Raw genomic sequence first — 15,316 nt, 5'->3', positions numbered from 1 at the left:
CGAAGAAGCACTTTAAGGCATATCTACACTCATGATTCATCCAAATATCTCATTGTGTATGAATATGACAACTGATGCTTGACAAAAAGTTCCTCAATCAGCCTTGCAGAGCTAAAAGAGGCCGTGAACATGTTAATGCACGTGTCACGTCATCTGAAGGCACGCCGGACTCTGGGTGGGGCACTGGAACTGGAGGGGGCAGAGGTCCAGGTACAGATGGATGACACCAAGAAAATAGAGGACCTCACCCCCAAAGCTGTGAGTTATCTCCCTTCAGAGAAAAAAAAAGGAACATACATCACATAAAGTTCAAAGAGGTTTAAGGGCATTCTGGTCTATCACAAAGAATTTTCATTCTCTGGTTTGTTTTATATCTTACTGATACATGTTAGACATGCTGTAGTTAAATAAGGCCTTTGACAGAGGATATGGAGACCCTTCATTGTTGATTTTGTTTATTTATTTATTTATTTGAATGTTGTTTAATGCCACACTCAAGAATTTTAGGCTTATATGGTGGCAGTCATGTTAAGGGTTGAGTAAAATAGAGCATCTGGGGTAAACCACTGACCTTCGCTGAGAGTCCAGCTAAAAACACCAATCAAATAAATAAATAAATAAATCATAAATAAATGCCCCACAGACGGTGATCATGAAGGAATCAAGAATTCGTGGTCAAACCCACATTTTGTGTGTCATGCTCCCTCACGTCAATGGGGTATATGTACATAACTAAATCCACACTTCCTCCCTGAATGATTTCACTTTGTTCAGTTCTGCTGCTAAATGTCACATTTCATTGTCAGTAATCTCACCCTGGTCCCAGGATCACGGAGCAGTCTTACAGCTAAACCGAAATTTTATTCATTAAGTTTGACATATTTATTTTCGTTATTTTAGCTGAAACTTACCCAGAATTTACATTGTCAAGCAATATTTTGACTTTGTCACATCAGAAATAAAAACTTTAAAGTGATTTGAAATTTCAACTTAAGTCTAAGATTGCTTTGTGAGCCTGGGACAAGGAGTAAAAGCAGAAGACACCGGGCAGAGTTTGTAATGTTGTAACATTGTTTCCTTATGTTTTATTTTACCAGCACCTGGAGATTCATGACACAATTGCAGAGTGTATGATATTTGCCAATCACTGGGTTGCCCGGAAAATAGCTGACAGTTATCCCAATCAGGCTCTGGTAGGTCGGACTGATTTAACGATATTACAGATACACTGTAATTCTTCAACCTTTTCGCATGTTTGCAAGGTCTTTATTCAGACTTATTCTGAAGGCATTACTCTCTCTACACTAGTAAACTTACACTTTTTGTGAAGCCCTGAAATTGGCCAGTTGAACCAATGTAGTTTTGTTTTCAAAGTCAGCTTAAAAATCTGTGTAATTCGCACTTAAGTTTGCTCTTTCATATGCGAAACTGTTGAGGAATTAGGGTGACTTAGGGATTAAACAGATATTCCTAACTTCAGTGTCTAAGCTAAATTTTATGCACAGTTTAGGTAAGCAAGACCTATGTATCTTCAGGCATGATTCTTTTCTGACATTTTACACCTGTGTGAAGGAGCATGCATCTAGCTGGAATTTTTGCAACTCAGTAGAGTTTACTGGAACTCAGTAGAGCTTTACTTTGATGAGCATTGTATTTGTTTGAATCATGCCATACATAATATATAATTTTGTTAAGTACATGTGCATGAATAAGGAAATTGTCTCTACAACATGACAAGTTTAAACAATGAATGATCTTACTTTTAAATTAGAACTGCATTAAAACTAAACTTGTGTGGTTATGTGTTTAGCTCCGTCACCATCCCCTGCCCCGAGAAGGCCACTTTGAGAACCTGATCCAGTGTGCCAAGGCTAAGGGGTTTGAGATCCGCACAGACTCTAATAAGGCCCTTGCAGAGTCCCTGGATAAATGTGTGGACCCTGAGGACCCCATGGTTAACAAGGTACAGTCATTATATATACCAAACCAGAAACAGGGGTTAGCAGTGTAGGTTAATTATAGCAATGTCGGTTAATTATAGCTATGTAGGTTAGTGTATTTAAGGTAACGTATTGTACAGAATTATTAAAAGCTTGTTGAGATATAATTTTCAGATTAACACCAAGCCAGAAACTGTACGTTAGCAATTTACCATGTATGAAGTAACTTACAGTCACCAGTGCAGTTGCTGTGTGAGTTCAAGTCCATCTCATGCGGTCATATATAAAACGGTCTGCAGCAAGCTTCAGATGATCGTGGGTTTCTCCTGGGCTTTGCCTGGTTTCCTCCCACCATAATGCATAGTATTCTTGATTGTGGTTAAATTTGTTGAATTTGAAGGCTACAAAATGAGTAACTAGCTTTAGTTTTAAGCTCTAATTTTCTCCATGCTGTGCCATATTTCTTCCACTTGAAGCGTTCACAACAGGGACACGAAATCTCTATTGTTGATTTGATTAGTGTTTTTTACGGTGTACTCAAGAATATTTCACTCATACGATGGCAACCAGCATTATGGTGGCAGGAAACAGGGCAGCGCAAGGAGGAAATCAAGACCTTCCACAGCCACAGAGGAAGCCAGCATGAGCTGAACTGACAGCGACCATATTGGTGAGAGGCCTCTGGGTCATTGCGGCCCTAAATCTCTATCAAATTTAGTGGCTGTGATTATGGAGGCAAATTGAAGCGTTTGTCCTAGAATGTGCATTGGTTTTTGTTTCAGTTGTTGAGGTCTTTAGCCACTCAGGCCATGTCCAACGCCATGTATTTTTCTACTGGAGCGATATCACGAGACCAGTTTTTCCACTATGGCCTGGCGCTGGACAGATACACTCATTTCACATCCCCCATCAGGCGCTATGCAGATGTTATTGTAAGAGCTGGCATTGTATTACCAACAGCTTGTTCTGATACATGTACTTGATAGAAGTACGCTATTGTGGTAGACAGAACTGTATATTTGTTAAACAAAAACTGTATCCGATTATGAGACAAGTTTTTTCTGAAACTATCATGACGGAAGACAAATCCTATTATTTGTTAAAACATATTTCCTAAACAGATGCTAATAATATTTTCTTTCTTTATTGCTTGGACAGATAGAGTACAAAATTTTTTCTTTTTTTGAATACCATGACTTGTATTCGTATCGTGGTTCCGTATTTCATATTTTGGAATCTATATTTGTTAAGGTAAGAATCCATGATCACATCATGTTAGAATCAGTTTAAACCCTCAGAAGTTAAGCGGTTAAAATCTTCTTTCTTAATGTCATATGGTCAACAGTTCTTGTTGCCCAGCTCGTTAAACCCAGAAAACAAAACAACATTTTAAAAGTGTGTTAGAAATGATTGGATTAACTGTATATTCATGATGTAATTACATTTATGCTTTCCAGGTACACAGGCAGCTGCTCTCTGCCATTGGTCAGATGGAGTCACATGATCTTTTGAGCAACAACAACCTAAGTGATCTGTGCCAGCACATCAACAACAAACACAGAGTGAGTTCCCGCAACAACTCCTGAATTTCATTCCTGAATTTCATTCCTGAGTACCTTTATTCCTCAACCTTCTTTTTCATATGCATATTTAAATGCAACTTCAGAATACATTTTATCAGCCTTAATGTAGAGAGTCAAAAGAATGTAGGATCCTGCATCAGAAATAAATGATTTCAAGGCCATCTGTAAAAGTATGTTCGTTGAGCATTATCTGACAGGCCCTCCAAAAAAGGGACCTGCTTTAAAGTTTTATGGAGAGTATGATAGAATTTGTTTTATTCTGTCTCATTGTTTATTTCTACAATATCTATCCATAATCCAGAATATACAAAACAAAAGAAATATCCCACTGACCGACCTCATTTTTTTGTGATAGGGTGAGAGATAAGGTGGCTACGTTACTCAAGCAACCCAGTTTTATCCAAGCTGGTTCATAAAGGATCATTTAAATAACAGAATGGTAAAACGATTGTGAAGTACATGAGGCCTGAAGAAATAAACACAGTCTTTACATGATTTTTGCGCATACATTATATTACAGTCAGCTCAGAATGCACAACGAGACTCCCAGGAACTGTTCCAAGCATTGTTTTTCCGTGACAAACACCCGGATGATGAATGTTGTAAAGTTGATGCTGTCATCTTCCAGCTTCGGGCCAATGGCTTTCTTGTATTTATTCCAAGGTAGGGTTGTGTAGGACTCGCTGAGAACATCAAAAGCAGAATGTTTTATCAGAAATTCTGTGATTTTGGGAAGAGAATCTTGACTCAAGTTTATTTTCTTAATTAATTCTTGCTACCTGCATTAATTGTTTTGTACGATGAGGGGGTGAGGTGTGTCAGTTACTTCCCTTATCTACATGTACAATCCTTATGCCCATCATATATGTATTAAAGAAAATATCCTTGATTGTGTCTTCACTGATGGAAATATTAAAGTGAACATAAAGTCTACCACTATATAAACTTAGAAAAAATGATACAGGACACAATTATCACAGAAAAATATGTAAAAAATTCTGTAAAGTTTTCAAAGCTGTGCAGATGAAGTTGAGCATCGGGGAGATGGCACTGACAGGCAGTTCACTCTAAGTAGCCATGTTGTAGAAGCCCTTATGAACCTGTCCAGTCACTATCACTGAGAGCGTCACGTGATAATTGGTTGTCAGGTCAAAAAACCTATTAGCTCTTGATTGTCAGTGTGGTTTGTTATTGCAGATAGATAGACATCGATGCAATAAATTGCATCTTGCGGTTAATTTAAGTGTCAGACTGATGCATTTTGAATCAGACATTTATGAGCAGGGAACTGAGAGTGGCTGCCCGTGTCACAGTGCGTACATGTTGGGCAGGACACTGCAGTAATTTGTCAGGGTGAGGTAGCAAGAAAACTGCCTCAGGAGAGTCATTGCTTGAAATAAAATATTGTGACTTTACATTATTTTTCCTTAGTAAAGTCAGATTTATTTGGAAGATATCTTCCAGAATCTGAATGAAAGAGTCTGTTATCAATCAGAAGGTCCTGCTATGTTCAGTAAATTCACTCGATACAGCCACCTAGGCCAAATGCTTACACTCATACAGGACAAGTAGGGCAGCTAATACACGACACTTGTGTCCAGGAACATCGCCCTGACCGAGCGCTGAACTAAAAGAAACATCGGCCCTTTGAACTCAGAACAGAGCTGATACTCTTTGGCTGGGTATCATGCCTTTTTGTTTTTATTTTCTCATTGTAACATTCTTTTAGTGACATCACTCTAGACCGCTACAACATGGCAAAATGGCGTCACCAAATGAGTGGCTAGGCACTGGCGATTGTTTGATATGTACTTTGTTGATAAGCAGTGTAGAATTTTAAAAAATATTTTTACAACATTTCTGGAATACTACTTTATTAATTAATTCAGCTTTAGAGACTGACTTTATGTTCACTTTAAATGCACAAATCTTGATGTGGAGGACTTCCTATTGCAGAAAGGTCAGATGCACCTAAATATAATTCCACCTGTGATCCAGGTTTCCATTTATACAATGGGATCAAAATGAGTTCAAGTCCAGCTTATGCTGGCTTCCTCTCCAGTCGCACGTGGGAAGGTCAGCCAACAACCTGTGGATGCTCTAGGTTTCCCTAAGCCTGATTTCCACCCACCATAATGCTGATCATTGTTTTATGAGTAAAATATTCTAATTCCACTAGCATCTGACATCTTGATGTTCCATTCCAGGGCAAAAATTGCTGAAGTTGGTGGAGTCTATCCTTAAAAAAGTTTAGTCAAACACTACATAAGCATAGTACATGTTTTATGTTACTTTCATGACTTTCATGAAACGAGCCCAAGAAAAAAACCACAAAACCCACCTGTACATGTATGCTACTTCCCACAGGTATGGTATCAAAGGCCCAGTATACCTGCGCAGTAAGGAGGGTCAAGTGGTGTACATCAGCGAAACAGAGCAGCCGGAGTGGACGAGTGGGACAGTTCAGCGGTCATGGACCAGCGTCACAGTGGACAGTGTACTTGGCAGTCACACCTACAATCTGTTTGATCACGTCACTGTGAGTAGAGGGAGAAAATATGGTGGTACATGGTATGCACAGGTTTATTCAGACTTGTCATTTTTCTATAATATCTCACAGCTCCAAGTGACGCTGAATTTTGGCAACGTAAGTGGAATGTTCAAAGGCTTGTTATTATATAATAATATTTCAGGCATTCGTACATGAATGACTTACCTGAAATTTTTTTTTTTAGCATTGTGGTTTTAATCCAAATATCAAATATTTTCTCACACTCTCTCAAGCACATGGAAAGAGAAAGTATAGTTATTGGCCATTTACTCAAATCTCTACCTTAAAATTATGGGGTGAGGTATGGGGATTGGTGCTCTGCTGAATGCGGTAATCATAGTTCAGCCATATTCTTCACTTCATATTAGTGGGTTTTGTCTACATACCTTCACTATACCACTGCAATATATGTGTATAGACATCCTGTGTTCAAAACTCAACTCCGACAGATTCCAAGAATAAAACATTAAATCCTGCACTCTTGTCTAGGCACTTGCTATTATTCAAACGTTGACAGCCTCTTCATAAAAGCCATCACATTAGACAAATGTGGTTGTTGTCAAGTAGGTGAGCACTTCAAATGAGACAAATTTGATTCCATTCGCATCACAGATACAAACCGTATGTCTGTTGAGCGCTGTGGTTAGTATAAGGAAGGAACATGGCTTATACATCTACTGCCCTGCAGGGTAGGTATATCCTAGGTGTATTTTGTACAGGTGTATTTTGTTCATTGATGCAGGTAAAACTGAGCCTGCAGCTGTCACATGCTCACCCTTCGTCTCTGAGACTGGATTTGGTTTCTAATGAGCGTCATCAATCCTGGGTGGATATAGCCCTGGAGACAACTGAGAAGACAGATATTGTTAAGGTAAGATCCACAGGGCAGCTGTGCTGATGCTACAAGGTAAGATTCACAGGGCAGCGGTGCTGATGCTACAAGGTAAGATACACAGGACAGCTGTGCTGATGCTACAAGGTAAGATACACAGGACAGCTGTGCTGATGCTACAAGGTAAGATACTCAGGACAGCTGTGCTGATGCTACAAGGTAAGATCCGCAGAACAGCTGTGCTGATGCTACAAGGTAAGATCCAGAGGATAGCTTTGCTGATGCTACAAGGGTAGATCCACAGGACAGCTGTGCTGATGCTACAAGGTAAGATACACAGGACAGCTGTGCTGATGCTACAAGGTAAGATACTCAGGACAGCTATGCTGATGCTACAAGGTAAGATCCGCAGGACAGCTGTGCTGATGCTACAAGGTAAGATCCACAGGATAGCTTTGCTGATGCTACAAGGGTAGATCCACAGGGCAGCTGTGCTGATGCTACAAGGGTAGATCCACATGGCAGCTGTGCTGATGCTACAAGGTAAGATCCACAGCGCAGCTGTGCTGATGCTACAAGGGTAGATCCACAGGGCAGCTGTGCTGATGCAACAAGGGTAGATCCACATGGCAGCTGTGCTGATGCTACAAGGTAAGATCCGCAGGACAGCTGTGCTGATGCTACAAGGTAAGATCCACAGGATAGCTTTGCTGATGCTACAAGGGTAGATCCACAGGGCAGCTGTGCTGATGCTACAAGGGTAGATCCACATGGCAGCTGTGCTGATGCTACAAGGTTAGATCCACATGGCAGCTGTGCTGATGCTACAAGGTAAGGTACTCAGGGCAGCTGTGCTGATGCTACAAGGTAAGATTCACAGGGCAGCGGTGCTGATGCTACAAGGTAAGATACACAGGACAGCTGTGCTGATGCTACAAGGTAAGATACACAGGGCAGCGGTGCTGATGCTACAAGGTAAGATACACAAGACAGCTTTGCTGATGCTACAAGGGTCTACAGCGTGTTTCATGAAACTTTGTCTGGCCTTTCAGAAGCACGTAAAGGCATTAAAATGATATTTTTAATTCCAACACTTGTTTTTCTGATAAGAAATTAATCGAACTTCACAAAACAGTTGCCCTGTATGGTGGATGAATCAATCAGAATCAAGCAAAATGTGTTATGTGTGAAGTGCAAAGTGAAATAGGCCTACAGGAAGTGAAATAGGCCTACAGGAAGTTGGGCCAGCATCATGCAGTGTTAAATCTGTTAAAAGTTTTAGGCCTACATATTTCTGTTTTTCTGTTTGTCTGCCCAACAGGAAGTTCATACAGCAGCAGAAGAAAAGCCAGAGAAAGTCGTGAACTTTGATCTCGGCAGTGATTTCAACCGGTTACAGGAAATGTATGGCCAGACCGCAGAGAAGGACAGCCTGTATTCTTTGTTTCAATCGTTCAGAGAAATGGCTCTTGTTTAAACTGATCATCCACCTTACTGTACAGTGTAAAACGCAGATTGGGACAAGAAACTCCGCAAAAAGCCCAAAAGAGATGATTGGTCAAATGTCAGATTGCTTTATTAAAGGTGATAGGAAAGAGTGCTACACCCCAGGTACATGTATACCTTGATCAGGACCTCTAGGGCTCTTACTTCTAATCTTTAGACCTTATTCTCGCCTTGCCACTCAATAGAAGTCAAGTACTGATTGGCAGGGTGTCCATGGGCTATGACGGAATGGGATGTTTTTGGTATGGCATTCCAGTAATGCAACCTTATAAGCAATGAAATCAGTCTGGTTCAAGCGAGCGATCATATTGTATTTCACCTAAAGTTTGGTATGTAAAAATACGCTTTCACAGGCACGTGAAAATCATAAAATGATACTTTTGCTGATGGAAAATTAATCTAACTTCACAAAAAAAGATACGTGAAACAATCAGGACAAAACAAAAGGTGTGACTTGAGAAATGCTAAACTTTAGGTGAAATATAGTGAGAATTTGTACAAGTACTCTACAAAAGGGTTTACCTACGTGTACATGACATCAAAAATCATGTTCAAAAACAAATGTTATTTTTTTAAACAAAAAAATTAAGCTTCATTAGTATGTCTGGTTTGCAAACAGTTGGTACAAAGATACATGTTGACTTGAGCCTTAAGCTCTTGTGTATAACAAGCTTTATTTATATAGTACATATAATATTTCACTTACGTTAAAATTGTATTAATTTTGAAACTGTAAATAAAGGGAAAATATAGTGATTTGTCAATAAGCAGAACATCTCCAAAAATATATTTTTGGGATATGTAAAAAAAATAAGTATTTCAATCTGATTTATCATTACTGTATTTAACATGTACATGCTAACTGAATATCACTTTCATATCTACATTTTAGGATGTGATATTAGTATGTATACTAAAAAAAATATGACCGCACGAGGCAATTTTATATTGACTCAATTTCCTCCAGATTTTCACATTTTAGGGCAATAATCCAGGAGCTGTGATTACAGACCACTTTGTTTTCACGCTGCCATAGTTCCTGGATTATAGCCCTAAAATGTGAAAATCTGCTGGAAATTGAAGCCACAGTTGATAATGAATACTTACCCTGATTGTTGAGTTCATACGTTATTTAAAGGAAAAGACCTCTAAAAATCGCTAAATAGACCACTTAAAACTATGCATAAATATACTTTCATTTATTGTTTTAGATGTTTGTGAAAAGAGTTAGTCTTTCAAACATTTTAATTCGTAGGTGGGCTTTATGGTCCATACTATCAGAGTTCAGGAACTCTGATGTCACATGAAGTTGTTTGAGCTCTAATCATGACACTGAATGTTGGAATAACTATTTACTCATGAGTAAAAGATTACTGAAATAATGTTCCTAAAAATTCTTTCTTTCTTTCTGGTGAACATCAAGAAAAAAAGTTGATGTGATGTGAGAGTTCTTGGATACAGTCAGTAAGGCTCTTAAAGCCCATTTTCGTATTCAAACATTTGAACGCCTTTGAACACCCTCCAAAAAATCGAAGAAAACAAATGAAAGTATTTTCACGCATAATTTTCAGTTGTATGATGAACCTTACTTCGTAGTTTAGCTTTCTTTTACTTAAATACTGAGAAAAAACAATATAAAATTGCTTCATGTTTATATTTTGGTTCGGTATATGTGCACTTGAGTATTACATCACACACATACTTAACAATTTTTCAGTCCTATGACAAGAAAGTGTGTGTATACATACACTGTGTCTTCTTTTCGCAAATTAAATTATTTTGAGTTTCGTCACAGAAATAAATAAAATATGGATAGTAAAACCAGTACACTCAACATGTTGGTTTTAATTTTTATTTATGTATGTTTTTGACTGGGACTGCATGGAGACTTGATTAAACATCTTGATGAAAATTACATTGGAGCACAACCAGCGAGAGCTATACTGGGCATTATCACATTTTTTCTGTCAAATACAGCTTGTCTGACAGGACCATGGAGCAAACTGAAGACTAGTTGATTGGTTTATTTATTTGATTTGCACTATGCTAAAGAATATTTCATTTACATGACAGCGGCAAGCATTATGGAAGAAAGAGCCCGGCCTAACCCTCAGCCATCTGCAGGTTACTAGCAGACCTTCCCATATATGACCAAGGAGGAACCCAGCATGAGCTGGACATGAACTCACAGCAGTCGCATTGGTGGGGGGGCTGCTGAGTTATTATGATGCTCTATCAAGCTAACCATTAGGGCACGCAGGCCATAAGTAAGTCCAGGAATTGCTGCTCTGTCTCATAACTGTCATAAACCACAATGCACATCCTCCTTTCTTCTCCAGGACATGTTGGCCTGTCTCATAACTGTCATAAACCACAATGCACATCCTCATTTCTTCTCCAGGGCATGTTGGCCTGTCTCATAACTACCATAAACTACAATGTAAATCCTCATTTCTTCTCCACGACAAGTTGGCCTGTCTCATAACTCCATAAACCACAATGTAAATCCTCATTTCTTCTCCACGACATGTTGGCCTGTCTCATAATTGTCATACCACAATGCACATCCTCATTTCTTCTCCAGGACATGTTGGCCTGTCTCATAACTACCATAAACCACAATGTAAATCCTCATTTCTTCCCCAGGGCATGTTGGCCTGTCTCATAACTGTCATGCCACAATGCACATCCTCATTTCTTCTCCAGGACATGTTGGCTTGTCTCATAACTACCATAAACCACAATGCACATCCTCATTTCTTCTCCAGGACATGTTGGCCTGTCTCATAACTACCATAAACCACAATGCACATCCTCATTTCTTCTCCAGGACATGTTGGCTTGTCTCATAACTACCATAAACCACAATGCACATCCTCGTTTCTTCTCTACGACATCTTGGCCTGTCTCATAACTACCATAAACCACAATGCACATCCTCATTTCTTCTCCAGGACATGTTGGCTTGTCTCATAACTACCATAAACCACAATGCACATCCTCGTTTCTTCCCTACGACATCTTGGCCTGTCTCATAACTACCATAAACCACAATGCACATCCTCATTTCTTCTCTACGACATGTTGGCCTGTCTCATAACTCCATAAACCACAATGCACATCCTCGTTTCTGAAATGGCTCATTTCCATTCACATGACTTCACCGTTCATTTGGTGTCTCTCTTCCTAAAAGTCTCTTTTTTTTCCAGTTTTTAAACACCTTGTACAGGTTCGTTTGCAAAGTTTACTCTTCATGTTAAAAGTTACTGATTCAATTTTGTTCACTGATCTACTTATATGTACATATATCCATGAACCAAAAGGTACTTCATATCACAATCCCTATATAAACCTTTCTCAATTTCTTTTGATTCACTGACATATTATCCGTTATCAAAACATCTATTTCATGTTCGAATAGTCTCAATCATTCCTTAAACTTCCACTCGCGCCTGCACATGGGGCACAACTGCTGCACCTGCTGCGAGTTCAGCCACTTCACTATACAGTGCATGTGGAAGCAATGGGAACACTGGCCCCACACTGAAACCAGAACAAAGACATAAATGTTACTTCATACCTTTACACATATACTAAGTAATAATATAAATTAACTGCTTATTTTACTCTTTGCTTACAACAGAATCATTCAACACTTGATATTATGGTACATGTACAAACTAATTGAATTTTGAATATCGTTCCTACATGTCCACTGGGTAAATGACATGCAGCTAAAAATAGATGTCAAAGCTGATCACAACTTATTCCAAGCATTTTATTAATTTTTTAATTTATCTGATTGGGGTTTTATGCCGTACTCAATTATTATACGTCAGAGAAAACCATGCTTTGGGCACAGCCCAGTGGAAACCCACGACCATATGGTGGTGTAGAATGAGCGTTAAACTGTACAATCCACAAAAACAATTCTAGGACATCCACATCGTAGTTTACTGTTCATTCTCACCAAGGCCCCTCAAATAGTGAGAGCTTTACACTTTCATGGGACGGTTCATCTACTATCCCAGCCCATTGCTTTCCTGTTACATGCACAAACAATGTCTGAAACTTCAATAGTTAGGCACTGATCAGTTATGACTATAGAACAACACTTTAGTCATAAAAGCCATTGAGGGCCTCAGGAATGGAATTAACATTCTGGAAACTTTTTGACGGCACTAATTAAACAACAAACATTGGGTACAATCTGTTAATGTCAACATCTTACCCAGTGGACAGTCATCCCCAGGCAATTTACAATCCGGGCAGCATCCATCAAACGGCATCCGACATATCCCACAGTTCTCATCATTTGCAATCCATCGCCAAGCAGCCACCGCTATGCGACTGCAACAGGCAATACTTTTGTTGTGTATATATCAGACAGGTGATAACATACTATAATAACATGAATTTATTTAAAGTGAACATAAAGTCAGCCTCTAAAGCTGAATTAATTAATAAAGCAGTATTCCAGAAATGTTCTAAAAATATTTTTAAAAAGTCTACACTGCTTATCAACAAAATAAATATCAAACTATCGTCAGTGCCTAGCTACTTATTTGGGGACACCATTTTGCCATGTTATAGCTATCTAGAGTGACGTCACAAGACCTAGCTCTCTCGCACCCTCAGTATTCATGTGACAATGAGAAAATAAGAGAGAGAGCTCATAGGTGATTTGACGTGACAGCCAATCATCACATAACGCTTTCAGCGCTAGTTATTGGTCAAGTTCATAAGGGCTTCTATAGCATGGCTACTCGGAGTGAAGTGTCTGTCAGTGCCATGCAGAACTTCATCTTTTCGGCTTTCAAAACTTCATAGAATTTTTTACATATTTTTCTGTTAACTGTGTTCTAAATCATTTTTTTTATGTATATTTATATAGTGGCAGATTATATGTTCACTTTATATATACTTCTACATGTCAATACCATTTTCAATACGTCAATACCATTTTTATGAGGAGGACTCAGAGGTAAACACACCTCACCATTCTCACCAAACCATAGCAGGACGCAGGATTTGGAACAGTGATCTGACTTGTCAAGGGGCAGTACTCTGCACAGAAGCAGTATACATAGCTTGGCCATGGAGAGAACCTTCACCAGCTTAAAACTGCATAGGATGCTATCAAATTGGAGTTCAAATGGCTCAATCAACATCTGAGAATAACTTTGAATGAATGCTTTATTCATGTTAATATATAGTGAGCCAAAACTAATACCATGAAATATAAATATTTGGTGTTTTTTTGATTTTCAATGGCCAGAACTTGTTTCCATCACAATCTCCAGACAGGTTCTATTTGCAATCAAATTGAAACCTCAAATAGATCAATAGTGAGCAAATAATACATACCCTGTAAGGACCACAATCAGTTCAAAGCACATCAAGCATTGTTGGTTTGGGAATGAAAAAGATAAAAGAAACAAATAAATATAAACATTCATAAATAATAGATGCAGTTTTAGTCTTGCACTGTTAAATGTTTCATCCTTCAGCATTTACTTAAATTTCATTAATTGGTATTTAATGCAGTACCGATACTCAAGAATATTTCATTTTGAATAAACTGGTATAGCTTCTTAACTTGGACAAATTTTTGGGTCCCATAGTTTTTATTTTAACATGAGCTGTAACTGTGACAGTGTTGACCTTTCTAATGGCAAGTATTATTCCTATCCTTGGTACATGTATTCAAATGGATCACAATAGGTGAACATTCTGACTTGGGCCACAAGCATACATACACATACATACAGCAGACTACTGATTATTTCTTAGCAAAGTTGACACTCCAAATTTGAGACATAACGAAATTGTCTTTGGGTAAACAATTGTGAAAAATTAAATTGTCATTTGCTCATAATAAGAAAATTCTGAACGACCATTAGCCTTGATACGTCACATATTTAACTACCACTGCGGATCTGATGATGTAGCTAAGAAATCTGGACTCAGACAATTTATAATGTGATGAACTGAAAATTGCCACATAGGTGAATTAGTCATGCAGTTAACATGCGAACAGAAATGTTTAACTCAAATTTTTGCGCTAAACCTGATGATGTTAATTTATAACATCCCACCATAGATTTTCAGGACAGGATTTTTAATACATTTACTTATTTAATTATTTGACTGGAGTTCAATGCAGCTCCAGAATATTTCACTTTACATACGGCAACAGGCAGCATTATGGTGGGATAAAACCTCAGTGTTTTTAATAAAAGTTCCCCTGATGTGTATACTTAGTTAGGTATTGATATTACAGATTTACTCAATCTTTCTATCCTGCACTGTTTATAATACAAAATAAGTCATACTCTTAATAGTATAGTATTTTTTGTAGACCACTAGCTTTTTTTTCTTTGGTATTGCTGTTTTCACTCCGCTGAATTATTTGAAGTTACTTCAGATCATATCTCCCACACATAATCCAGAAGATGTTGTTTTTTCGTGTACTTCTCATTTGACACAGACAGACTCCGGTACGGTAGCATACGTTGTAGTACAAATTATATGCATTAGTTAAGTAACAATTATTAAGGTGCACTAAAATAGCACGTGATAATGCGTGAAAAGCAGATATTGCACCTAACTAGTAAAAGTACAAGAGTAGAAATGCAAAAATTTGAACAGTTGGATGATGGACTCAAATATCTACGTAAAGATACTAATGGCTCACTCTTGACGGTCACTTTCATTCCAGAAGTCATTATTCTGCTCTGTTGTTCCCAACAAATTTCGATGTTTTCACATTTTCGCTGCAGCGGAGTTTAAAACGCCAGGCTCTCTCCAGCTTCCACTGCTCATCGGTTTGGTTGAGATCAGCATGGCGCCAATGCACAAAAACAAGAAAATCCGCCACTAAACAAAAACACGAACAATTAGT

At 38.4% G+C, this 15,316-nt stretch overlaps 2 protein-coding genes and 1 long non-coding RNA gene across 4 annotated transcripts in view; 1 reads left to right on the top strand and 2 right to left on the bottom strand.

Moving 5' to 3' along the window:
• LOC135472178 (DIS3-like exonuclease 1) overlaps positions 1-10,181 on the top strand; it is a 30,246-nt gene extending 20,065 nt beyond the window's left edge. For both annotated transcript variants that reach the window (XM_064751554.1, XM_064751553.1), the window contains 9 exons: positions 102-258; positions 1,098-1,193; positions 1,811-1,963; positions 2,723-2,872; positions 3,398-3,502; positions 4,044-4,186; positions 5,891-6,062; positions 6,817-6,945; positions 8,228-10,181. In XM_064751554.1, coding sequence (XP_064607624.1) covers positions 102-258; positions 1,098-1,193; positions 1,811-1,963; positions 2,723-2,872; positions 3,398-3,502; positions 4,044-4,186; positions 5,891-6,062; positions 6,817-6,945; positions 8,228-8,383 — 1,261 coding nt within the window. In that variant the 3' untranslated portion in view covers positions 8,384-10,181. The remainder of the gene's footprint in view (positions 1-101; positions 259-1,097; positions 1,194-1,810; positions 1,964-2,722; positions 2,873-3,397; positions 3,503-4,043; positions 4,187-5,890; positions 6,063-6,816; positions 6,946-8,227) is intronic.
• LOC135472179 (uncharacterized) lies at positions 4,103-11,288 on the bottom strand. Its single transcript, XR_010444510.1, has 3 exons — positions 11,023-11,288; positions 5,865-6,060; positions 4,103-4,206 (listed from the first exon to the last, which is right to left on the bottom strand). It is a non-coding gene; the product is annotated as an uncharacterized LOC135472179 (long non-coding RNA).
• Positions 11,289-11,358: 70 nt separating this feature from the next.
• On the bottom strand, positions 11,359-15,237 carry LOC135473957 (anaphase-promoting complex subunit 11-like). The gene is given in 4 exon segments (XM_064753922.1): positions 11,359-11,948; positions 11,951-11,955; positions 12,644-12,764; positions 15,111-15,237. Coding segments are annotated over 4 exon segments (258 nt in total). The 5' UTR covers positions 15,141-15,237; the 3' UTR covers positions 11,359-11,846.
• Between the last annotated feature and the right edge of the window lie 79 nt (positions 15,238-15,316).

Source organism: Liolophura sinensis, chromosome 8 (assembly GCF_032854445.1).
Source record: "Liolophura sinensis isolate JHLJ2023 chromosome 8, CUHK_Ljap_v2, whole genome shotgun sequence".
Taxonomy (NCBI): domain Eukaryota; kingdom Metazoa; phylum Mollusca; class Polyplacophora; order Chitonida; family Chitonidae; genus Liolophura; species Liolophura sinensis.
Note: the sequence above shows the minus strand (reverse complement) of the source record. Positions and strands in the feature narration are given on the sequence as shown.